Source organism: Staurois parvus, unplaced genomic scaffold (assembly GCF_062004578.1).
Source record: "Staurois parvus isolate SC_StPar_1 unplaced genomic scaffold, SC_StPar_1.0 ptg001349l, whole genome shotgun sequence".
NCBI lineage: Eukaryota > Metazoa > Chordata > Amphibia > Anura > Ranidae > Staurois > Staurois parvus.
Genome location: NW_028319145.1, coordinates 1629247 through 1656924, shown reverse-complemented (window position 1 = coordinate 1656924; position 27678 = coordinate 1629247). Strand labels below are relative to the sequence as shown.

At 45.1% G+C, this 27678-nt stretch overlaps 1 protein-coding gene across 1 annotated transcript in view; it reads right to left on the bottom strand.

Moving 5' to 3' along the window:
* CDH4 (cadherin 4) overlaps nucleotides 1–27678 on the bottom strand; it is an 824561-nt gene that overhangs the window by 153147 nt on the left and 643736 nt on the right. The window contains exon 4 of the mRNA XM_089661506.1: nucleotides 398–571. Within this exon, the coding sequence (XP_089517632.1) occupies nucleotides 398–571 (174 nt within the window). The remainder of the gene's footprint in view (nucleotides 1–397; nucleotides 572–27678) is intronic.

The following is a 27678-nucleotide window of genomic DNA, read 5'->3' as shown; positions in this document are numbered from 1 at the left end:
CTAAAGTCTGAAGGACAATAAACTGGCCCTTTGTTTAGAAAGTTTGGAGACCAATGATCTACAAGATTGGGATCTGACAGTGAGCAGGTCGGGGTATCATAACTTGTGATGATAGCAAATTCCTCTGTATTAAGCAACATCATCTTTGCGGAAAAGGAGACTAGAATATTTTGGGGTTAGGAGGGTAAGGCCGCATAAACAGCTGATTGGTTGTGTGTGTTACGGCACTTTGCTTTGTTGAACAATATCTGTGTAACTTGATGATCCTGGCTGCCAAATGTCAATGTGTACTTGTTTTTCATGTGACAACGATATAGTGTGTCCATGGTTAATGCAGAGAACACTGTATTCCTATACTGTATAATGACAGAGTCAGCGGCAGTTCAGTGACACTTACCCGCACCAGCTGTTCAGGAAATGGTCCCCTCGAATTCTCTGGTACATTGACCGGAGGAATCACCCAGTCTCTCTTCTGTCTCCGCAGGCCATTAGCCACACGATGCTGTCGCCATGGTAGCAGAGTTCGGCTCTGGATATGAGGATGCTCGGATGGTCGGACCTGCATAACTCGCTGGTAGGGATGATCATCGTCAATTTGTGTTCATGGTAGTTTTTTTTACAGGAAGAGGAAAAACACAAAAGAGACAAAAGAAACATTGTAAGACTGGCTGGCAATAACACGCAGATTGCAATTACATGAAACTGTAAGAACAGATAACAGTCCCATGTCTTATCAAAACTTGACACATCACAATGCATTAACACTGCTCTGCTACCAAAATCACCAACCATGATAGGCTCACAAAAGGGGGACTGTGATTCCCTTCCCAAACCAAACTAGGCAGTGCTGATATGCAATCAGTTGACAATAAGTCTTTGATTAATTGGTCAGATTACCATCATGGTCTGAGAACTAGGAATGTGCACAGGTGCGCAATCTTAATACACTGCTGCAATATCAATTACCATTCCGAGCAAGTTGGATGACCCAATGTCTTCTTAGGCCTTGTGCAAACTGGGTGTTTAGCCCTGGTGCACAAGGCTGCAGTGTTTAGCCCTGGTGCACAAGGCTGCAGTGTTTAGCCCTGGTGCATGAGGCTTCGGTGTTTAGCCCTAGCGCGTGAGGCTTCAGTGTTTAGCCCTGGTGCATGAGGCTTCGGTGTTTAGCCCTAGCGCGTGAGGCTTCAGTGTTTAGCCCTAGTGCACGAGGCTTCGGTGTTAGCCCTAGCGCGTGAGGCTTCAGTGTTTAGCCCTAGCACACAAGCCTTCGGTGTTTAGCCCTAGAGCATGAGGCTTCGGTCTATAGCCCTAGTGAATAGTCTTCGGTTTTTAGCCCTAGCGCATTAGGCTTCAGTCTTTAGTCCTAGCGCATTAGGCTTCGGTGTTTAGCCCTAGCACACAAGCCTTCGGTGTTTAGCCCTAGTGCATGAGGCTTCGGTCTATAGCCCTAGTGAATGAGGCTTCGGGTCTTTAACCCTAGTGAATGAGGCTTCGGTCTTTAGCCCTAGTGAATGAGGCTTCGGTCTTTAGCCCTAGGGAATGAGGCTTTGGTCTTTAGCTCTAGCGCATGAGGCTTCGGTGTTTAGCCCTAGTGAATGAGGCTTCGGTCTTTAGCCCTAGGGAATGAGGCTTTGGTCTTTAGCTCTAGCGCATGAAGCTTTGGTGTTTAGCCCTAGCGAATGAGGCTTCGTTGTTTAGCCCTGGTGCATGAGGCTTTGGTGTTTAGCCCTAGCTCATGAGGCTTTGGTGTTTAGCCCTGGTGCATGAAGCTTTGGTGTTTAGCCCTGGTCCATGAAGCTTTGGTGTTTAGCCCTGGTGCATGAGGCTTTGGTGTTAAGCCCTGGTGCATGATGCTTTGGTGTTCAGCCCTGGTGCATGAAGCTTTGGTGTTTAGCCCTAGCTCATGAAGCTTCAGTGTTTAGCCCTGGTGCATGATGCTTTGGTGTTTAGCCCTAGCTCATGAAGCTTTGGTGTTTAGCCCTGGTGCATGATGCTTTGGTGTTTAGCCCTGGCGCATGAAGCTTTGGTGTTTAGCCCTGGCGCATGAAGCTTTGGTGTTTAGCCCTGGCGCATGAAGCTTTGGTGTTTAGCCCTGGTGCATGATGCTTCGGTGTTTAGCCCTAGCTCATGAAGCTTCGGTGTTTAGCCGTGGTGCATGAAGCTTTGGTGTTTAGCCCTGGCGCATGAAGCTTTGGTGTTTAGCCCTGGTGCATGATGCTTCAGTGTTTAGCCCTAGCTCATGAAGCTTCGGTGTTTAGCCCTAGCTCATGAGGCTTTGGTGTTTAGCCCTGGTGCATGAAGCTTTGGTGTTTAGCCCTGGTGCATGAAGCTTTGTGTTTAGCCCTAGCTCATGAAGCTTCAGTGTTTAGCCCTGGTGCATGAGGCTTTGGTGTTTAGCCCTGGTGCATGAGGCTTTGGTGTTTAGCCCTGGTGCATGAGGCTTTGGTGTTTAGCCCTGGTGCATGATGCTTTGGTGTTTAGCCCTAGCTCATGAAGCTTCAGTGTTTAGCCCTGGTGCATGAGGCTTTGCTGTTTAGCCCTGGTGCATGATGCTTTGGTGTTTAGCCCTAGCTCATGAAGCTTTGGTGTTTAGCCCTGGTGCATGATGCTTTAGTGTTTAGCCCTGGTGCATGAAGCTTTGGTGTTTAGCCCTGGTGCATGAAGCTTTGGTGTTTAGCCCTGGTGCATGAGGCTTTGGTGTTTAGCCCTGGTGCATGAGGCTTTGGTGTTTAGCCCTGGTGCATGAGGCTTTGGTGTTTAGCCCTGGTGAATGAAGCTTTGGTGTTTAGCCCTGGTGCATGAAGCTTTGGTGTTTAGCTGAAGCTGGGGGGGGGGGGCAGGTGTACCATCCTGCCCAGCTGCCAGCAGCCTGTCAAACTCAATGAGTATCTGACAGCTGCTGTACATAGACAGGACTGTTTAGGGCAGTATGAGCCCAGGGATGAGTGCCTGGCTAGCAGACTGCCCACATTAGGAGAATTTAGTCCTGAACACATACTGTCCTAAACTTACATACTGCACTGCCCAGCCACAACAGCTGTCAGACTCCTATAGAGTTTGACAGGCTGTCGGCAGCAGGGTTGAATGGTTTGCGTGTGCTTCATACACCGGGGTTTATTGCCCAGTGTGCCTCATACACCGGGGTTTATTGCCCAGTGTGCCTCATACACCGGGGTTTATTGCCCAGTGTGCCTCATACACCGGGGTTTATTGCCCAGTGTGCCTCATACACCGGGGTTTATTGCCCAGTGTGCCTCATACACCGGGGTTTATTGCCCAGTGTGCCTCATACACCGGGGTTTATTGCCCAGTGTGCCTCATACACCGGGGTTTATTGCCCAGTGTGCCTCATACACCGGGGTTTATTGCCCAGTGTGCCTCATACACCGGGGTTTATTGCCCAGTGTGCCTCATACACCGGGGTTTATTGCCCAGTGTGCATGCGATCTTATATGTCTTGGAGACACCAGGTCTGAGATCTCTGCACCTGAATGCCCAGCTCCTCTCACTGGCAGAGGGGAGACATATTCTTTCTACTTCCTTTTATTCATACTTTATTCATACTTTCCACAGAATACAGCAAGGGCAACATGCTTGATGGTAATGGTCACAGGGAGAGCCGACAACACCTGGAACTCTGGTGGGAAGATCTCACTGTAAGAACACAACAGCATTCATTCATAACTGCATTATCACTTCAGATTGATTATACCCTATAAAGCAGAACTTCAGCTCCAGGTCCCCATGCCCATAGTGTGAGGCCATGACAGCCTGGGCTCACTGGAAGTGGGTTGGATGATGTTGACCTCATATCACTTGGATGACTGGCAACATCTACTGGTAGGGAAGATGTACTACAGGGACAGCACTGGACTGAATGTGAGTATGGGAGCAAAAGCTGTTCTACTAAGTTTAGGGGAGCAAATAAAAAAAAACTTAGAGGTTGACTTTAGCTAGACAGAAAGCCAGCGGTATGCAGGGAAATCTCTGTAAACTGAACCTTATCTCAGGGTTCTGACTCTGACACCAGAGGGATGTTTCACAGTATCTGTGAAGAGTGTTGGTATCTCTTACGTATAAGAAGATGTGAGGACTACTGGTCCTTTAAAGATAGGTATAGCTGCCACTTTGGAATCAGGTACATAAATATCTATGTATTACAGCCAAATAACACAGAAGGAAGAGAGATGCAGGGAGACAAACCAACTTCTTTTCCATCTGTTTTCTGCTTTTTAAAGCACAGCAAAGGGGTACAAACCCATCCAACGCCATATGCTGGTTTGTAATGTTGCACACACTAGACTGCACGTTGCGAGGATATTTTTGTGGCTACGGTTTACATAGTTTTTACTTTTCTTTTACAGTTCAATCTGAAAGGAATATATTTCAAACGTAGAACTAAAAGGAAAATGTTTTTATGCTTTTAGCAGCAATGCTGTTTTCCCTCGAGTTTTTGACAGAGAAGCACTTTACAATGCATTATTTTTTTTAAACAGCTAGTTTTACTTCTGTTTACTAGTCAAAAATGACTCCAGACTAACAATCCAGAAGCAGATTTTGAGTTCATGCATATAAATAAGTATTCAATCAGCCTACAGACTATAGGTACCAGTGCTCCTTACACCAGATGCAGTCCCTGGCTATTGCCATCAACTTTCAGCCCTGCCCTTGACCCAGGGTAATCTCACCCCTCTTGCTGAAATGTTTATTGTTAAAAATGAATGAGCAGTTCAAAAAGGAGCGTATGATCTCATCCTAATGGCAGATCTTGGAATTGAAGAGCACAGATGTTGCTTTCCTAGAAGTAGTGAGGCAGGGTGATTAAGTAAATAACATCTACATGAACATTTGCATGCATATCCAGCCAAAATGTCTTGTAGTGTTGGATGGCGTGGGGAAGAATATTATTATTATTTCACAGTATTTATATAGCGGCAATAGTTCGCTCAGCGCTGTACATTACAGTGGGAGACAATACATGAGACAGTACAATAACAATACAATGGAATACACGAGGGGTTCAAGGGCCCTGCTCCTTGGAGCTTACAATCTAGGAGGGAGGGGAGAGTGGTACGGGAGGAAAAGCTGTGGGGGATGGAGTGGTAGGAAGAGTGGAGGAAATTCGCAGGGGGAGGAGTAGGCTTCCCTGAAGAGGTGGGTTTTCAGGGTGCGCCTAAAGGAGAGGAGAGTAGGTGATAGTCTGATGGATTGGGGTAGGGAGTTCCAGAGGATGGGTGATGCCCTGGAGAAGTCCTGGGCATGGGAGGAGGAGACCAGGGAACTAGAGAGAAGGAGGTCTTGTGAAGAGCGAAGAGTTCGTTTTTGGTGGTATTTTGATATTAGGTCGGTGATGTAGTTTGGGGCAGTATTATGGACAGCTTTGTACGTCAGTGTTAGCATTTTGAATTTGATCCGTCGGGCAATCGGAAGCCAGTGGAGGGATTGGCAGAGGGGGGTGGCGGAGACGGAGCGGTTGGTAAGGTGAATGAGTCTGGCTGCCGTATTCAGGATCGACTGAAGCGGGGATAGCCTGTGGTGAGGTACGCCAGTGAGGAGGGAGTTGCAGTAATCGAGTCATGATATGATGAGGGAGTGGATGAGTTGTTTAGTGGTTTCTGGGGTTAGGAATGGGCGTATTTTGGCGAATATGAAGCCTTGTCAGATTTTCATGTGTCCCTGCTGGAGATTTCCCCGCACTTCCTGTCCAATGAAGTTGTTGTCCCTCTGAGGGGAAATCTCATTAACAGAGCAATGGTTAATAGTATAAACCCTACAAAGGGTCTAAAGCTGGCCATACACACAGATTTATTTTGTTCAGCCTCTGGGCAGAATGAAAGAAATCCAAGAAATTCCTCCATCCAGACTAAACAGCATGGATGGAGAAATCTCCCCTGCCGACTATTGCTGATGGTGCCCATGGCTGTCAGAACACCCGAACAGTGGCTGAATGCATTTGGTCAACAATTTCCCATCCTTTCATCAAGCTGGGTGGTGCCGGCAGATGCAGAGGTTCAGCTGATTTAGCAGGAAATGTCCGAAATTAGATCTGTGTATGGCCAACTTAACCCTTACTCACTCTACCCAACACTGAGAAGAAAAAATGGCTGGACACTTTAAATACTAACTGAAATTCTGACTTGTTACCACAGGTTACTGCTTACCAGTGTTCATCAACTTGTTTTGTTTTTAAAAAATCCCCTCACCACTCTATCCAAATTTTAAAAAGTTGTACCTCTAGTTGTACTTTAATGATATGCTGCAATGTTGAAGTTCTATACACATGCAGAAGCCCTTGTATAAAGCCATTGAGGTGGTGCATCACCGTTTCCTCACTGTTGCACCTACAATGAAGGATATGTACTCGTTTGTACAAGTTGTACATCCTGTACACATTCACTTTTTGTAAGACGTCATAGTGAAATGCTTGTTATGCATTGCTCCCCATGTGCAATCAGCATCCCCTATGTTTACAAAAACCTTACATAGCCAACAGTACAGATGGACACCTACAGCAGACCACTTCTAGCACTGCTCTAGCACTCACAGCAGACCACTTCTAGCACTGCCCTAGCACTCACAGCAGACCACTTCTAGCACTGCCCTAGCACTCACAGTAGACCACTTCTAACACTGCTCTAGCACTCACAGCAGACCACTTCTAGCACTGCCCTAGCACTCACAGTAGACCACTTCTAGCACTGCCCTAGCACCCACAACAGGCCACTTCTAACACTGCCCTAGCACTCACAGCAGACCACTTCTAGCACTGCCCTAGCACTCACAGCAGACCACTTCTAGCATTGCCTAGCACTCACAGCAGACCACACCTAGCACTGCCCTAGCACTCACAGCAGACCACTTCTAGCATTGCCTAGCACTCACAGCAGACCACACCTAGCACTGCCCTAGCACTCACAGCAGACCACTTCTAGCACTCACAGCAGACCACTTCTAACACTGCCCTAGCACTCACAGCAGACCACTTCTAGCATTGCCTAGCACTCACAGCAGACCACTTCTAACACTGCCCTAGCACTCACAGCAGACCACTTCTAGCACTGCCCTAGCACTCACAGCAGACCACACCTAGCACTGCCCTAGCACTCACAGCAGACCACTTCTAGCACTCACAGCAGACCACTTCTAGCACTGCCCTAGCACTCACAGCAGACCACTTCTAGCACTGCCCTAGCACCCACAACAGACCACTTCTAGCACTGCCCTAGCACTCACAGCAGACCACTTCTAGCACTCACAGCAGACCACTTCTAGCACTGCCCTAGCACTCACAGCAGACCACTTCTAGCACTGCCCTAGCACCCACAACAGACCACTTCTAGCACTGCCCTAGCACTCACAGCAGACCACTTCTAGCACTGCCCTAGTACCCACAACAGATCACTTCTAGCACTGCCCTAGCACTCACAACAGATCACTTCTAGCACTGCCCTAGCACTCACAACAGATCACTTCTAGCACTGCCCTAGCACTCACAGCAGACCACTTCTAGCACAGCCCTAGCACTCACAGCAGACCACTTCTAACACTGCCCTAGCACTCACAGCACACCACTTCTAACACTGCCCTAGCACTCACAACAGATCACTTCTAGCACTGCCCTAGCACTCACAGCAGACCACTTCTAACACTGCCCTAGCACTCACAGCACACCACTTCTAACACTGCCCTAGCACTCACAACAGATCACTTCTAGCACTGCCCTAGCACTCACAACAGATCACTTCTAGCACTGCCCTAGCACTCACAGCAGACCACTTCTAGCACTGCCCTAGCACTCACAGCAGACCACTTCTAGCACTGCCCTAGCACTCACAGCAAACCACTTCTAGCACTGCCCTAGCACTCACAGCAGACTACTTCTAACACTGCCCTAGTACCCACAACAGATCACTTCTAGCACTGCCCTAGCACTCACAACAGACCACTTCTAACACTGCCCTAGCACTCACAACAGATCACTTCTAGCACTGCCCTAGCAAATATCACCTACAAGTGTTGTAGCAGCAAATTCTAGCCCATGTGTTGCATCCATGCATACACTAGACCTTCGTGTCCAGCAAAAACAAAAGGATTCCTCCTATGTTCCGATGTTAGGAAATGCATGGGAGAAGGTTGCCAAACAAAGACAACAGCAAACATTATGGCACTTAGTGACTCCACACTTCGTATTTCATGTGCATTTGACAAATCATAAGTGGGAGGTTGCCATCACTGATTTGAAAATGCTAACTGCCTGGCTGTCATGCTTACCCTCTTGCTTCAGTACTTTGAGTCACTGACTCTCTGATCGAGTACTCCAACTTTCTTGCATACTTGTCCCTGGTCAGTGACTCAAAGTATTCACATTGCAGGATCAGTACAGTGTGTAACAAGCATTCTCAGAAGGTCAGCAGGCTTCCTTTAACCTCTTCCCACCAGTCCTATAAGAAACCCTAATGCCTGACGCATTTCACTGGCTACCCAATCATGTATACTCTGATTGGCTGAAGACTGTCCTATCTCCTCCCTATCGTCACTTTTATCCGGAGCTGTCGGTGACAGTGCAATCACAGTGCTCGCGGGGAACATGAATGAGCATACTCCCAGCACAAAACAACAATGCATATTTGTGTCCGCACAGAATAAAGCCCACGTCCCTGCTGACCAAGGGCGGACTGACAACTCATGGGGCCCCTGGGCAATAGGGGATTATGGGGCACCAGTGTCCTTGCCCAAACTCCAAAAAGCCTATGAAAAAGGTACCAGGGGCATCTCATGGGGCTCCCTACTGACCCCGGGCCCTAGGGCAGTGCCCGAGTTTTCAAATGGTCAGTCTGCCCCTGCTGCTGACACATACTGCATCTGTGTCCAGCTGGTGGGAAAGGGTTAATCAATGATTGCTTTATTTTCCCTGAATACAGCTTCGTTCCAGAACGTGCTCCGTTTTCAGTCCTAAGAAACCGTCTGCTGTACTGATCCAACTTCCAACAATTTACCAGCTCATGCTTGGCTTCATGATTATTCCTCAACAAGTATTCATAGTGCATATTTATTAAACATTTCTAGAGCAATCTGTTTATTAAACTGTGATTTTCACAAGTTTGATGACTAACATTTTACAATTTGTTTTTTTTAAATGATAAAATAGGTGACATTTTAGGAGCTTACAAACTGTTCATTCTGTTCCCTTATTAATATGGGGTTTGCCTGATTAAATATTTTTTATTTTCAATACATTATTAATATAATATTTTATATAGAAGGTCACAATCTGACAGTAGATTTCCCAATTACGGATGGGCTCCAGGGTTCCCTTGCCCCAAGCTCTGTAGACTGTGAAAAGTGTGGTAGGTATGCCGCTGGCTAAATCAAAATCCTCTTCACATCTACTTCTACTAGGCCTTAAGGCAAGTGACCTGAATTTAGCAATTTCATAATAAATAACAGACCCCCATTTAGAGCTACATTATCTCCTAATATAAAAATATATAATCATTTGCATGGGGTTAACATCTTAGGTGGCCTGAAACATTCTGCAGGTTCTGGTTATTAAGAGTTAGATGGCTTTTCCTGGACTCATAGTTGGTAAAGACTCCAGTTTTGGGTGGGATTATGGGTGGTATCAGAGTAGATTCTTCCTCCGCCCCTCATATAAGGTCTTAAAGTGTATCTAAGGTTTTTTTCCCTTTTAGTAGAGTAGGGAAGGGTTTAAAACCCTGCCAGGCTATTGTTTTGCTTTCTGTTACCTGTTGGGGAGATTTTCCTTCATTTCCTGTATTGGAGTTGTAATAGGAAGTAAGAGATAATCTCTTCTAGGTATGGAAATTGTCTCAGACAGTTGCCACTGAAACACCTGTCCTCTTTGAAAGATTTCCTCTCACCTCCTAAAAAATTTTGCATTTCTGATCCCAGTATCAGCAGTGGGGACACAGACAGCAAAAAAAACTTGATAGGTGTTCTAACGCTTCTGTACTATAAACTACTATACACCCTTGAAATAGTATTGTCAGGGACTGGATCTGAACCTGCAACCTCTGCTATGTCTGGCAATATCTCTTCATGTTTAGCCACCTGGAATGCTGGACAGCTTTATGGAAAACTCCTTGAATGATGCTGTCTTGAACATTGTTTGTCATAAACCTTGAACCCTTTGGTCCTCCCATTAACTTCCTGAGCTAAGCCATGACTCTGCACTTCCTGTTTGCCAGATAATTGTGCTCTTGTATCCAATATCTCACTTTGATCACTCCTGCTGCTCTCTGATCTTCAGTCATTACCACTACCACTCATTACCAACCTTTGGCTTTTTACTCGTCTAAACTTTTGTTGATCCCAACCTGCAACCACTTGTTAATGACCTTTGGCTTGTTTATTGCCTATGGGATAAAGATGAAGCGAGCGCTCTAAAATCAGCCGCTGGAACACTCTAAGGAATCACTGGACCTTGTAACAAGAATAATGTATATATAGTGCAGCGCTATGATACTAATATAAAAAAGAATATAAATATATGTGAATAAAAGTTCATATAGTCTTTTACACAATAAAAGTGATCATGAACAAAACACATGTGAAGGTTTCCTCATCATCTAGGTGGCTGGAATCAAATAGAAGAAATGCGCACTCACCGACCGCGCATTTCAAATGCGCATGTGTACAATATTATCCAGATGATCGGTCAGGTAAGTAGATCAGTAAGGCACATTGGGTACCCGGGTTAGTACATGTATTATTCATTTCTCACTTACCAGTCTGTCTGATCACTGACGGTATTTGTTATATGCATGTGACCCTGGCTAACATTTTAATGACCCAATAAAAGTTTTGAACATACTACACTATTGGCATTCCCCTTTCTTGACCCTCTTGTTGGAGGGTTCCAGATTTGCAGCAACCAATTCTTGGGGTACCTATAACCAGGAGAGGGATCTCTATCTACCTTATCACTTGGGGCAAGAGGGCTCTCTGGACCTGGAGGTATATCGCTGCACCCAAGGCTGATGTCGTTACTTGAAGGGGATGACCAATGTGCCTTACTGATCTACTTACCTGACCGATCATCTGGATAATATTGTACACATGCGCATTTAAAATGCACGGTCGGTGAGTGCGCATTTCTTCTGTTTGATTCCAGCCACCTAGATGATGAGGAAACCTTCACATGTGTTTTGTTCATGATCACTTTTATTGTGTAAAAGACTATATGAACTTTTATTCACATATATTTATATTCTTGTTTATTGCCTATGCCTCTGTTTGATCCCTACCTGCTATATCTGCTACTGCACCTCAACTTACTCACCTCCTGGTGGGGTGATCCTGAGGACCAAGACAGACCTGGTACTAACACGAGCAAACCACATCTCCCCCATCAGGAGCTCTGATGAATACCGGTTAGTGCTTAGACCCTGCAGCACAAATGATCCCCCGTCATCCACTGCTTGTATACCTATCATGTTGGTCGATGGGAGCCTCTCTACTGATATAGCCACTGGTCTCCAAGCCTGACCCCTGATTGTGACACATGTTTGTGTATCACAGTTATTTGTGTACCATTACATTTTGTATTAGGTGCTGCAGAACTTGGAATTCTGGTGAGATATCTTACCAATAGAGTCATTCTGCTTCCCAGCAACCAGGAAGATCTAAAATACAAATTCTGAAGAAAGATGTCTTTTAAAAAGTGTTAGAGCCCCCACTTCCTCACTCCTTCCCTATGAGATTTGAAAACCCTTTTGAGTTCTTATGAAACTGAAAAGGACAATGTGTTGGGTTGACTATGGGCAAGAACAGCTCCTTTTTCTGAAACTTTAATTCACAGGGCCCTCTGTCCAGTTCGTATTATCATTTGATGTTCTTCCTTATATCTGAACTCTGTAAGTTATTTTCTAAAACTGTTTGTAATGTTTCTTCCATTGAGCGAGGTGTTAAGGGTTAACCACAAAAGAAGCGCATCCTTTTTAGATGCCACCTTGTCGAAAGCCAACAAAAAGCTGATGTATTATTGTATCTCCCATTCTTCCGAGTGTATAATTTGTTGGTGTTTTCTAAAGAGGAAAAATCAATTAATTCCGCACAGACTTATTTTTCTCATCTATACAGGTGGAGATAGGACAGGCCTATACACTAGAAGAGCTGGTCATGCAACCGGCCATAGTGTAGCACGTGGAGCATTTTTCTAAAAGTCTTCAGAGTTACACAATTTCATTTCTGTGAACTGCAATCTATTGTCCAAATCACTCCTATCTGCAGACCTAGTGACTTGTTTTATTCCTTCATTGATTTCCCTTTTTTAACCAGAATTGGAGTAGCGTGCCACAATAAAGTCACCATTATCAGCAGTTTTCTTGCTTTGGACAGTTGTAGTAAAATGCTGCCTTCAGAGAGATTTTGGCCCTCGGGTATAGAAAAGTTTGAAAGAATTGTCTGTATTTATTAATGCACCTACCTACATTTTTCTCAACAGAGAGGGTGGTTGGTTTTAGAAGGGTATCCAACATGTAAGAACACAATGTAGCTGGCTCTTTCATATTTCTTTTTTCATGAGAAAACAGAAGTCCTTTCAAATACCCTGTGTCATTTAATTTGTCACATGGGCTTGGAAAAAAGTTACTGGTGATCTTGGCGATCATTCTAGGCCGTTGCCTTCACCTTTATGGGCAACCTAATGCTGGTAGACCAAAGGGTTTGAGCTCTAAGATCTGTGTGATGGTTTGTGCACTGAAATGCCGATAGATGAATTTGCTAGAGAATTTTGTGTATGTCCAACATTTCCTCTTCTAGGTGATTTCTAAAAATAAATTCAAATTTGTGCGGTGCCTTGTGGTGGGTAATGCAGTTTGTTCATTAGGCTGTCACTCTAGACTCAAACCTGTCCTTCCAACCCCATGTCCAATCGCTGGCAAACTCATGCAGGCTCTTCCTCCGCAACATCTCCAAAATACATTCGTTCCTAACCCCAGACACTACTAAACAACTCGTTCACTCCCTTATTATCTCACGTTTGGACTACTGCAACTCCCTTCTCACTGGCCTACCTCATCGCAGACTATCCCCGCTTCAGTCTATCCTGAACTCATCCACCTTACCAACCGCTCCGCTTCTGCCACCCTCCTTTGTCATTCCCTCCACTGGCTTCCGATTGCCCAACGCATTAAATTCAAACTACTAACACAGACATACAAAGCCATTCATAACGCCGCCCCAAACTACCTCACTGACCTGATACCCAAATACCACCCTACCCGTAATCTTCGCTCCTCACAAGACCTCCTACTTTCTAGCTCCCTGGTCTCCTCCTCCCACGCCCGACTGCAGGACTTCTCCAGGACTTCCCCTATCCTCTGGAACTCACTACCCAAACCCATCAGACTGTCGCCTACCTTTCTCACCTTTAGGCGCACCCTGAAAACCCATCTCTTCAGGGAAGCCTACCCCACCCTCACCTAACAGCTGATCTCCTCCACTCCTCTTACCACTCCCTCCCCCACAGCCACTTCCTACTGTACCACTATTCCCTCCCTCCTAGATTGTAAGTTCGAAAGAGCAGGGCCCTCGAACCCCACATGTATTGTTCTGTTACTGTATTGTCTCATGTACTGTCCCCCACTATAATGTACAGCGCTGAGCAAACCTTTTGGTGCTATATAAATACTATATAACAATAATAATAGGCTGCCAATGCACCACAATGGATCCAAAATGCACATGACCCTTTTATTTTTGAGATTGCAAAACACACCACAAAGCATGGTATGCGCATTATGATACACTGCCATACATTTACATTGATAGTTGCTGCATTATACATTGACATGGCATTCACAATGAATGGCACCACAACACACTGCAGCATGGCACACACGTTACAGTACTATGCATCAAGGGCCCACTTACACCAGTGCAGTGCATAAAAAAAATGGGGGGAAGGGGAAGAGGGCACACAGTTTCCCATCCACGTCCTGAGCACTGGATGACCTTGTCTTAGCACTGACCACTACATTCCTGGTTTTGGCAGGCCAAAAGCCACAGTGAGCTGGTTGGTGTACATGCACACTTCTGGCTGAGTAGTTTTTATCCCCAAGAACTTGGAAGGTGAGTAGGTGAGGAAGGTATGCAACTAACTAAGGGTTAATTCAGTCCTATGGGAGATATACTGTGAGGGTTAGGTGAAGTTAAGATGAGCAGAACCTTTTGGGAAAGGTATGGTAGAAGCTACCAGTGCCATTTCTCCATTCTCTGACCAACTGCTATGGCCAGCTTCAGACACCAGCAGTTTCTCACTCCATGATAAAAGACTAATACTATGAAGTCATAATGAACCGTTCTCTTGCAGGTAGCAGGTTAGCAGCCAGTCATCTTAATTATGGTAATAGGATTTTATGCTGTGTCCCCTGGGTAGAAGGTGCAGCCTCTGGCTTCCCATTTAGGTCAAGTCTAGTTAAGTAGAAATGAGAGGACAGGGCTCTGCTTAGGAGTGGTCACATTGAGTTTAGTGCAGTGGCTGCGACTTGTGGAATGAAGTAAAGCCTGTGTCTCCCAGTCTCTACACGGGCATAATTAACATCAGCTCAGAACAGCTCCCGGTCCCAATGAAATAGCGGCTGCCAGGTGCTTGGATCTCGCCCTGCTGACTTGTCACTGGTAATGAGCTGCGATTCTCTGCTTCCCAGTCACACACTGATATTAAAAAGAACACTTCTACACTGTGCGCCACACGGAAAAGGGTCGGGTTAAAAGAAGAAATTTTGCTTTTACCATGTATTTTATCAGCAAAAAAAGTGCCAGAAGTACCAAGGTGTCATACATACCTTGCCAACTAGACCTATCTGCGTTGTCATCAGAAGCCTAGGAACAGTTCCTGGCTACATTTTCAAAATGTGCTTGAGTTGCCTTGCTTTGCCCTGCAGTGGGAGATGTTGTATACATCCTTTTACAATAGCTAGCAGCTTTGTGTGTTTTTGCAGGTTATCAGCTGCAAAAGGCTTATAGGTTAGCAAGGCAAAACAGGTTTTTGAACAGCCAAAACTGACGTAACAGGCCAGCCACACTGGCAGAGGAAACAGCCGCAATTCCCACAACTGTTTCTTTAAGTAGGAATGTTTGCAAACTAACAGTGGAGCGATACAAGCCATTCATATCAGACTCACTGACATACATTATATTAGTGGTCTACAAATTGCGTCCTGGGGTGAGTTGCGGCCCCTTGCTTTCTTTTATCTGGCCCCTGGGGCACTATTTCATCCACTGATACCAACAATTGGGCATAATAAACCCCCTCACTGATACCAATGAACGGGCACAATTCCTCCAAATAATGCCAAGGATGGGGTACAATTTCACCCAATGACACCAATGATGGGGCACAATTCCTTCCACTGACAACAATGATGGGGCACAATTCCTCCCAATGAGACCAAAGATAGGGTATTGTTTTTTCCCACTGGCATTGACCCTTTCTTCTCTCAATGGCCGCAGTCCAGTCCCCCTAAAGTCTGAAGGGCAATAAATTGGCCCCCTTGTTGAGAAAGTTTGATAACTCCTGCACTATAATGATCAAATATTTGTGGACACCTGGCCATCACACCTACTGTATATAACTTTGTTGAATGTCTCATTCCAAAGCCATAGCCCTTTTTGCAGATATAAAAGCCTCCACCCTTCTGGGAAGTATTTCTGCACAATTGTTGAATGTGTCTGTGGTAATTTGTGCCCATTGGACCAAAACAGCCTTTTTGAGGTCAGGTATTGATGTTGGATAAGTAGATCTGACTTTCAATCAGCATTTCAATTCATCCCAAACGTGATCAGTAGGGTTGAGGTCAGGGCTCTGTTCAGGCCACTAGAATTCTTCCGCACCAAGCTCATCAGACCATGGGGGGGGGGGGGGGGGGGGGGGTTTACTAAAACTGGAGCACTCAGAATCTAGTGCAGCTGTGTATGGGAGCCAATCAGCTTTTAACTTCAGCTTGTTCACTTAAGCTTTGACAATAAAACCTGGAAGCCGATTGGTTTCTATGCAGAGCTGCACCAGATTTTGCACCATGTCTTTATGGAGCTGGCTTTGTTCCCAGTCATGATGGAATGTTAAAGGGTCTTCTCCAAGCTGTTACCATGAGGTTGGAAGTGCACAATTGCCTAACACGTCTTTGTATGCTGTAGCATTAACAGCTCTCTTCACTAGAAGCACCAGAAGTCAATCATTTGGAGGGGAGATAAAAGAAGAGAGGGGCGCCAGACTAAGTGCAGTATTGGCAATTATTTAATAGCACACAAAGATTGGTAATTCACTAGAGACAAATGGGTCAGAGGCATATATCTCAAGTGGATGTTGTCCTGGTGGAATCCCGGAGGCAGAAGTGGAGAATAGATAGACAGCTGGGATGCCTCCGGGATTCCACCAGGACAACATCCACTTGAGATATATCCCTCTGACCCATTTGTCTCTAGTGAATTACCAATCTTTGTGTGCTATTAAATAATTGCCAATACTGCACTTAGTCTGGCGCCCCTCTCTTCTTTTATCTTTCACTACAGAGTCCTGCTTAACCCTTACAGTGCTGCCTCATGATGGTGCTGATTATATACGGACTACTTCCCTACAATTAATGGGATTGTAAAGTTCTCCTTTCCTCTCCAGCGCCAATATTTTTACCTTTGTTGCATTTGTAGGGGAGACCATCTAATTTTGGCCATATAGTGTTTCTGCCCCAGCGTGACAGTGATTTAAGCACATAAGCATGCTACTAGAACCAATCACATACCAACTGCCATTTCTGCAGACCAAGCTTAAAAATAAAATTGGGATCCTGAATGGTGTCCATTGGTTTTCCTGTTGGCGCATTTATTTTTACAGATCGGCCCTGTCTTTCTATCGCTGAGCACTGGCTTACGCACACAACATTACAGCATAAATATCTCAGAGCTGTGTGTTATCGGGACACACATAGTATCAGCATTCCCGTCATGCCAAACAAGCTGATGCAGAGATAATTCTTGTGACAGTGACAAAATCATTTGTTTTACACATGCAAACCTAGGCTATAACAATTAACTGCAAATCCTTTCTTTCCGGGAGATAATTAGCAGGTTTATAACAGTGTTAATGATCTGTTTGTGGAAGTTTACTAGTTAGGTAAGTACCTGGTTGGACGCCAGGCGTTACAAGAGTTGCGTTTGAATAACTGTTTAAGTGGGTCACTCATGTAGCGCTAATGATCTGCGGATCGGTAATTATTGTTTAATGGACTCCACAAGGTTGTTGTTGATTATAAAGGTTTGATGATCGTTTACAATGCACCTCAATGGCTTATATGATCTCTGGGAGGCCACAGCGTTTAGTCGATGAGGAAACACTTTGGATACAGACAAAGACAAACAGATTTTCATGGAAAAGACAGAGGCTACAGTCAACGTGCATTCTATTTCCACAGCAATCACGTGCCTATATGAAATCGCGATTTATGTTTTACTTAAATGTTCTCCTGTTATGTTTTTACCAGATGGATTTTATGCTGTTGTATAATACCCAATATGGATCTTTTATTTATTGGTTTGTACAATACTTTTTTTTTTTTTACTTTTTGTATTTCTATATATCTTACAAAGATTGTAATTTTATCTTTTGATGAAATATATACACCGATCAGCCATACCTTTGTGACCACTGACAGGTCAAGTGAATACCACGGATTACCTCTTTACAATGGCATCTGAAAGTGGGTGGGATAGATTAGGCAGCACGTAAACATGTTGTCCCTGAAGTTGATTTGTTGAAAGCAGAAAAATTGTCACCGCAGTTTGTTGTGTACGAAGTTTGAGTGATACCACAGGGGTATTAGCAGCTGTTTTTGCCTAGGTTGATAGGGTGAGGGGTTTTAGCATATATTTTTGTAGCGCAAGGAGATTCTTACTTATATTTTATGGGCTGCATAGCCACAGGCCAGTCAGGGTGCCCAAGCTGACTGGTGTCCACAGACAAAAGCACCTTCAATGGGCACGTGAGCATCAGAACTGGACAAAAGAGCAATGGAAGTAGGTGGTCTGCTCTGATGAATCACATTTTTTTTACATCTTGTGGATGGCTGTGTTCCTAGAGATGAGATGGCAAAAGGATTAAGTGTGGTAAGAAGGCAAGCCAGCGGAGGCAGTGTAATGCTTTGGGCAATGTTCTGCTGGGAAAACATTGGGTTCTGCCGGGAAAACATTGGGTTTTGTCGGGAAAACATTGGGTTTTGTCATCCATGTGCATGTTATTTCACACATGCTGCCTACAGTACCTAAATATTGTTGCTGACCAAGTACACCCCTTCATGAAAATGATAATCCTGATGGCAGTGGCCTCTTTTAACAGGATAGTGCGCCCTGCCACACTGCACAAATGGTTGAAGAATAGTTTGGGGAACACAACAACAAGCTTGAGGTATTGACTTAACCTCCAAATTGTCTAGATCTCAATCCAATAAGCATGTGCAATGTGCTGAATAAAAAAAGTCCAATCCATGGAGATCCCACTTCGCAACTTACATCAGTATCTGCTACTGATGGCTTGGTTGCAGATACCACAGCATACCTTCAGAGGTCTAGAGGTGTCCATGCCCAGGGCTGTTTTGGCCACCAAAGGGGGACCTACTCAATATTAGGTGGGTGTCAGGACTTGCAAACTCTGTTGTATCTGGCAATGTCTCTTCTTGCTGAGCCATCTGAAATGCTGGAAAACAACCCAGACACTTCCTTGAATGATCCTACCCTGAACCTTGTTTGTCATGAACTTTGAACCCTTTGCTCCTCCAAAGAACTTCCTAATAAAGCCATGCCTTTGCACTGTTTGCCAGATTATGGTGTTCTTTCCAGCCATATCTCTCTGTTGTCACTCCTGCTATGTCCATATTTTTCTACTACTTGTTAACAACCTTTGGCTTGTTTCTTGACTACGCTTCTGCTTGATCCCAACCTGTCACTACTTGTTATGGACCTCTGGTTTGTTAACTGACTACGCTTCTTCTTTTCCCTGTTAAATCTTCTCACCCTCTGGTGGGGCTACCCCAAGGACCGCAGTCTGGCACTAACATACAGCAAAACCCATCTCCACCATCAGGAGCTTTGGTGAATACCAGTTAATTCCTAGACCCCACACCTCAGGTGAGCCCACATCATCAGCCAGGGCGACCTGCTTGTATACCTGTCCTGCTGGTCCGTGGGGGCCTCTCTACTGCTACAGCTACTGGTCTTACCCCTAACCATGACAGTGGTTGGTCATAAAGTTAAGGCTGATCAGTGTATGTATTTAATGGTAATTTGGATATCATGATATTGTCTGGTAACACTGTAGTCTAGATACCCTGATACTGACATTATATATTATAATCCTAATGTTTGTTGACATTGTATTTGTTGTATTCCAACCCTGATTAAGGGGCTTTTTAGAACTCCTGAAACAGGTGAGATTTTTACTGAATGCTGCAGATATTAAAAATACCTATCTGGACCCCAAGTATAGTCTGTAGCTCCTTATTTCTCCAATGCTAGGTTTCTGCAATGTCTGCCTAGGAAGAAGGCGTTACTACTGGAAATGCATAGAGGAAGTCTGGGCAAAATTAAAGAGAAAAAAAAAGTTGCAGAAAATTTCTGAAATACACAATGCACATTTCTTCATGTTTTATCCCTTTAAAACACTGCAAGTACATATAAATACCAGCTGAACTGCCAGAAATTCAGTGAGTTCCTAACTCTTTGTGCTCCCTGCCTCTGCTGCACTGAAATCCTGTGTAATCAGCCCTACTGAAGTCTTCCCCTGCTGGACTACAGAATCCCTCCTTTTTATGCTATGGGGATGAAAAGGGGTGTTCTGTAGTCCAGCAGAAGAGAACTGTGCAGGACGGACAACACCGCTTGGGACCTCAGTGGAGCAGAAACAAAGTTATGAATTGAGGAGCTCACTGGATTTCTATCAGAACAATATTAATCTTTCTGTATTTTCTGTCCCCCTTGTTCCATAGCCACTGGAAGTGAAGCAAAGCCTTATGTAAGCTACTAGTCACTGTAGGCCTAGCTTACAAATCGCTAAGGTTTCTCCACGTGAAAGTGCAAGGCCTTGAGCAATGCACTAGAGCAGTGGTCGGCAAGCCGCGGCTCTTTACACGCTTTAATGCGGCTCGTGTGCCGGGCGCCCGCTCCCCTCCCTCCTCTCTGGCGGCAGGGACTCTGCAGCGTGATCCAAAAAAAAAACAGCCAGGGCAGCGCGCTCAAATGCAATGATTGGCCAGTCTCGCTGCCACTCACATCCTGATAGCCAGTGATTGGCTGTCAGGATGTGTGTAGGCGGGGCAGCGTGACGAACGTGAGAGGAGCTAGGCTCCTCTCACAGTCCGCCCTGAAGACCGGAACGGCGCGGGAACACGGCGAGAGGAACGCGCGGAGCAAAGGTAAGTGAATTGACACAGGGGGGACTTGGCTTACTACTTGCTACTTACTTACTACTACTATATGAGAGATCAATTAATATGGGGGATGAATTACTATATGGGGGATGAATTACTATATGGGGGATGAATTACTATAGGGGGGATGAATTACTATATGGGGGATGAATTACTATGGGGGATGAATTACTATGGGGGATGAATTACTATAGGGGGGATGAATTACTATATGGGGGATGAATTACTATGGGGGATGAATTACTATATGGGGGATGAATTACTATGGGGGATGAATTACTATATGGGGGATGAATTACTATGGGGGATGAATTACTATATGGGGGATGAATTACTATGGGGGATGAATTACTATATGGGGGATGAATTACTATATGGGGGATGAATTACTATGGGGGATGAATTACTATGGGGGATGAATTACTATGGGGGATGAATTACTATATGGGGGATGAATTACTATGGGGGATGAATTACTATATGGGGGATGAATTACTATGGGGGATGAATTACTATATGGGGGATGAATAACTATATGGGGGATGAATTACTATATGGGGGATGAATTACTATGGCGGATGAATTACTATATGGGGGATGAATTACTATGGGGGATGAATTACTATATGGGGGATGAATTACTATGGGGGATGAATTACTATATGGGGGATGAATTACTATATGGGGGATGAATTACTATATGGGGGATGAATTACTATGGGGGATGAATTACTATAAAAACTTATTGAAACTAAAAACAGTGTACCATCCTATGTATTTTCAGTTTTAAAAATGTGGCTCTCAAAATAAATTTCAATCGTGGTTTTGGCGAGATTTGGCTCAGTTGAAAAAAAAGGTTGCCCACCACTGCACTAGAGGGACGATGTCCATGTGCAAAAGAGATACAGGAAACTGAGAAGATCCCAAACTTTGAAGATTCCTTAGGAGGCTGACATATTTTGTAGATCTATTCCTGCTTCTTCAGGGCTTCAGGGAACACAGCCACTAGCAGTAGTGCTAAAGTAGTGCTTAGGAGAAGTAGACAGCCAATACAGAATGGCAGCAAGTAGTCTATGACAGTGCTGCTTTTACAGAGAACCCTTCCACACAGGGCTGTCTAGTTGCAGTGTGTCCCTCCTGGTGTTATAGTGCACCAAGGAAGGTGAGGCACAGTGCCTACAGCCTACCAAAGTCCATGCAGGGTCCCGCTGGACAGGGCTGACTGCTGTACCAAGTGGTACCCACATTTGGGGCCCTATGCAATCAGGGACTAATCCCGGAAGGAGAGCCCCACTGTCTACAGCCTACCAAAGTCCATGCAGGCTCCTGCTGGACAGGGCTGACTGCTGTACCAAGTGGTACCCAAATCAGGGGCCCTATGCAATCAAGGACTAATCCCGGAAGGAGAGCCCAACTGCCTACAGCCTACCAAAGTCCATACAGGCTCCCGCTGGACAGGGCTGACTGCTGTACCAAGTGGTACCCACATTAGGGGCCCTATGCAATCAGGGACTAATCCCAGAAGGAGAGCCCCACTGCCTACAGCCTACCAAAGTCCATGCAGGCTCCCGCTGGACAGGGCTGACTGCTGTACCAAGTGGTACCCATATCTGGGGCCCTATGCAATCAAGGACTAATCCCGGATCGCAGGTCTTCTTTGATAGGCTGCAGGCAGTGAGCTGGACGCTGCACTTGTCCCTCCGGAACACACTAGAACACCAGGAGGAAGCAGCTAGACAGCCCCATGTGGAAGGAGCCTAATTCAGTGGGGTGGATTTACTATAGGCAGATAGACTGTGCACTTTGCAAGTGCAGTTGCACCAGAGCTTAGTAAATAAAGAAGCTCTTCTGACTTCCATCATCCAGTCATGTGTAAGTGAAAATGCACTTCATTTTATTTTCCTTGCATGTGATTGGGTATTCTTTGCAAAGTGAAGTTTCATCTCATTTACAAATCTCTGGAGCAACTGCACTTGCAAAGTCCCCAGTCTTTGCCTTTAGTAAATCCACCCCAGTTTCTCTTCAGCACAGTTTGGCTGTCATTACTGTTATTTCACAAGATATTGATTTACAGGTTGGCCGTTAACCACAAGATGCAACCCATGCAATCACTCACTTCTTCCAAAAGCAGAGCAACGAACTGTGCTGGAAGACCTGACACCCTCAAGATCCATTCAAACGATTCATTGTATGAACCTTTACGCATTAGGGCCTGCGTTTTCATGTACCAAAGTGCATTGTATTGTGAGAACCAGGGGCGGACTGACCATTTGGAAACTCGGGCACTGCCCGAGGGCCCGGGGTCAGTATGGGGCCCCATGAGATGCCCCTGGTACCTTTTTTCATAGGCTTTTTTGAGTTTGGGCAAGGACACAGGGGCCCCATGATCCCCTAATGCCCGGGGCCCCATGAGTTGTCAGTCTTCCCCTGGTAGAGTCTGATGTGAATGGACATGGTGGACTGGACTGGTGAGAACCCTCCATTCTGAGCTTGCTGTCATTGCACCCAAGCGTATAGAAAAAAATGGACCCCACGCCAGTTTCTTCATTGCAGCACACCACAAAGCACACACGGTTTACATCAGTGCTGGGGAGTTGTGGTGCACTAGATATGTGTGTTGGCGTGCCATTCATTATTGCATTGTGCCAATTGACAGGAAGACAAGGAAAGTTTGCATTGCATCCTACAAGATTTATTTCTTGGGTGCAACCTTTAGGGTGAAACATACAGAGAAAAAGGTGCGAATTTACACAGAAAAAAACCATAAAGATCAGCACGTGTCCTGACAGTTCAAGATCTGGGAATATTATCAGCAGAAAGCTCAATGTTCATGGAAAGGCTTGTCCTCGCTCTAGCAGTAAACCCACATTATACTATTGGGACAGTTAATATACAAATAAAGCGGCACAGCAGAGAACAGCACGTGAAACTGAGAATGAAGAGGTATCTCATTGGTGTGCTGGACGCCGTCTGCTCCTTCCTGTCTGTGCCCTTCAATCAGGCGCCCTGATATTCCTGGCGACAGGTGTACAAGAGTAATACTCATGAGCACCGTAACCAGCGATAGTCTCTTGTGCCGCGGCGTTCGTCTGCCCTACACTTGCCCTTGAGGAAGCTCAGTGTCCTCTTGGATTGCACTCATGTGCCCGAGGCCATCCACTTCATGCTGCCAGCTCACTCTTCTGCTATTGTTGCTCTGTGATCCATCAAATTAGCTTGGTCCAGGTCGCACTGCCATTTTCTGAAGGTCTCACTTATGTCTCGTAAAGTAATTAGCAGGTAATAGCCTCAAATAAAACGACAACGGCCGTTTCACGGCTATGAGGAGACGGGTCAGCGACAGGCCTTTTTTTTTTTTTATTGCTTAGTGAATAAAATCAGCCAGTATGAAATGAGTGCAAGTTTCACCTCTCAATCAGGACTGCAAGTGCCAAGGCTGCCCAGCTGGCATCCATTCCTGATCACTGCCAACCTCTCTGCCTCACTAGCCCAGACCAGGGCAGCACAGACACCTGTGAGTTATTAGGGGTCTGGGGACGGAAGGGATGTTCATTTCTTCTATAATACATTCCCAACAAGGATGGAATAAGGAGGACTATATATTTTATACACTTTTTAAAGGGGAATACCACAATGATCTAAAAAAATTCAATACCACGAACTGCAAACTAGGGACTTTTGTTGATCTTTGCTGAAACCACAAAGATCAATTAAGGTGGTTCATATGGAAATTCTTAGTACATTCCATGACTTGAAGAATGTTGCTCGAAACTACTTCAAAATTTTTTTTTGTTTTTAAAGTGATTGCAAACTTTGGACTTTTTTTTTAACAACAAACATGTTATACTTACCTGTGTTGTACAATCGTTCTCACAGAACAGCCCTGATCCTCCTCTTATGGGGTCCCCCCACCGGTGCTCTTGGCTCCACCTCTTCAGTGAGTGCCCCCATAGAGCTCTGCCATTTTAATGGTCAATGAAATGCCCCCTTATATTGGTGGTCAATGTCAGTAAAGTGTCCCCTTATATTAGTGGTCAGTGAAGTGGCCCCCTTATGTTGGTGGCCAATGAAAAAAGGTCCCATTATATTGGTGGTCAGTGAAGTGCCCCCTTATATTGGTGGCCAGTGAAGTGCCCCCTTATATTGGTAGTCAGTGAAGTGACCCTCTTATACTGGTGGTCAGTGAAGTAGCCCCCTTATATTGGTGGTCAGTGAAGTGCTCCCTTATATTGGTGGTCAGTGAAGCACCCCTTTATATTAGTGGTTAGTAAAGCTCCCTCCTTATATTTTTTGGTCATTGAAGTGCCCCCCTGTATTGGTGGTCAGCAAAGCTACCCCTCTTACAAAGGTGGTCAGTGAAGTGCTTGCTTATATTGGTGTACAGTGAAGTGACCCCTTATATTGGTGGTCAGTGAAGTGGCCCTTGTATTGGTAGTCAGTGATGTGGCCCTTATATTGGTAGTCAGTGATGTGGCCCCTTATATTGGTGATCGGTGAAGTGATCCCTTATATTGGTGGTTGGTGAAGTGATCCCTTATATTGGTGGTCAGTGAAGTAGCCCCCTTATACTGGTGGTCAGTGAAGTAGCCCCCTTATATTGGTGGTCAGTGAAGTGCTCTCTTATATTGGTGGACACTGAACTGCCCCCTTATATTGGTGGTCAGTGAAGTGGCCCTTATATTGGTAGTCAGTGATGTGGCCCCTTATATTGATGGTCAGTGAAGTGACCCCTTATATTGGTGGTCAGTGATGTGGCCCTTATACTGGTGGTCAGTGAAGTGTCCCTTTATATTGGTGTACAGTGAAGTGTCCCCTTATATCGGTGGTTAGTTAGGCTCTGCCTTATATTGGTAGTCAGTGATGTGGCCCCTTCTATTGGTGGTCGATGAAGTGACCCCTTATATTGGTGGTCAGGGATGTGGTCCTTATACTGGTGGTCAGTGAAGTGTCCCTTTATATTTGTGTACAGTAAGTGTCCCCTTATATTGGTGGTTAGTTAGGCTCTGCCTTATATTGGTGGTCAGTGATGTGGCCCTTATACTGGTGGTCAGTGAAGTGTCCCTTTATATTGGTGTACAGTGAAGTGTCCCCTTATATCGGTGGTTAGTTAGGCTCTGCCTTATATTGGTAGTCAGTGATGTGGCCCCTTCTATTGGTGGTCGATGAAGTGACCCCTTATATTGGTGGTCAGGGATGTGGTCCTTATACTGGTGGTCAGTGAAGTGTCCCTTTATATTTGTGTACAGTAAGTGTCCCCTTATATTGGTGGTTAGTTAGGCTCTGCCTTATATTGGTAGTCAGTGATGTGGCCCCTTATATTGGTGGTCAATGAAGTGACTCCTTATATTGGTGGTCAGGGATGTGGCCCTTATACTGGTGGTCAGTGAAGTGTCCCTTTATATTGGTGTACAGTAAGTGTCCCCTTATATTGGTGGTTAGTTAGGCTCTGCCTTATATTGGTAGTCAGTGATGTGGCCCCTTATATTGGTGGTCGATGAAGTGACCCCTTATATTGGTGGTCAGGGATGTGGCCCTTATACTGGTGGTCAGTGAAGTGTCCCTTTATATTGGTGTGCAGTAAGTGTCCCCTTATATTGGCGGTTAGTTAGGCTCTGCCTTATATTGGTGGTCCCCTTACATTGGTGATTAGTGTTCAGCTCAAAGAAGATTAATACTTACCTATGGTGAGAGACAGGAGAGGTTACAGCTGGCTGAATTGGCTGGTATAGCCAACAGAACTATGCAGACGTATAGGCCAGACAATCAATCTGCCCAGAAACGTCTGGACACTGGCCAGACCAATTTAATTAGGCAGGGATGACGGGTTCTGCTGCTAACCTCCCTTCACCTCTTGAGCCCCCTGGCCTGAAAGCAGCTGTATGGGTTAGTATGGTGGTAATCCCATCCCCTGTGGTTATACGGAAAATTGATGGTTGGGAAAACCAGGCAATGATTGACATGACATTGAACAATTTTTGCAAGCGAAAAAAAGAAAAATGGAGAAATAATAACGTATATAAATACAAGGACATAGGCCGTTGTGTATTTATAGAAAATCTTACTCCATTGGTGTCACGCTTTACAGTAGGAGTTCTCCTTTAAGGGACTGTCCGTGTCAGAGCCGCTGTTTGGATACCTAAAGGAGGTTAGGTTAAATTACAGTTTAAGAAACAAATAATGTCTTTTGTCTTCGAGATGTCAATCCTGATCTGCTCTCTTACAGAGAATAATTACGTCGCGTCTTTCAACAATACATCTGAAGCAAAGTGCCTCTCTCAGACCTCCTCGCTCGCACCTTTGAAAAATGGTTTTGTGTTGAGCCTGCCAGCATCATGTATATTTAAACTAGTTAATGAGGGTTCTGTCGCTAGCGATGCTCTCTGGTTTCCATAGCAGCACGCCGAGGACGTGTGATGCGGCTATCACAAAATACAATGCTTACATACATAAAGCAGGTCCTTCAGAAGATACATTAATAAATAGCAGACCTGTGCTGCTTACAGGAGGCAGCAATGAAAACCTGTAAATATCAAAATTAATAAAAGCTAACCTTCAGGCAAATAGAAAACACACAAATGAATGCAGTCCTGTATTCACTAGTACATCATTCAATATACAGCACCTTGAAAAAGTATTCATACCCCTTGAAATTTTCCATATTTTGTCATGTTACAACCAGAAATGTAAATGTATTTTATTGGGATTTTCTGTGATAGACCAACACAAAGTAACACATAATTGTGAAGTGGAAGGAAAATGAGAAATGGTTTTCAACATTTTTTTACAAATAGATCTATGAAAAGTGTGGCGGCATTTGTATTCAGCCCCTCGGAGTCAATACTTTGTAGGACCACATTTCCCTGCAATTCCAGCTGCAAGTCTTTTTGGGGATGTCTCTACCAGCTTTGCACATCTAGAGAGGGACATTGTTGCCAATTCTTCTTTGTAAAATAGCTCAAGCTCTGTCAGATTGGATGGAGAGCGTCTGTGAGCAGCAATTATTAAGTCTTGCCACAGATTCTCAATTGGATTTAGGTCTGGACTGTGACTGGGCCTAACACATGAATATACTTTGATCTAAACCATTCCATTGTAGCTCTGGCTGGATGTTTAGGGTCGTTGTCCTGATGGAAGGTGAACCTCCACCCCAGTCTCAAGTCGCCCTGTATTTGGCTCCATCCATCTTCCCATCAACTCTGACCAGCTTCCCTGTCCCTGCTGAAGAAAAGCATCCCCACAA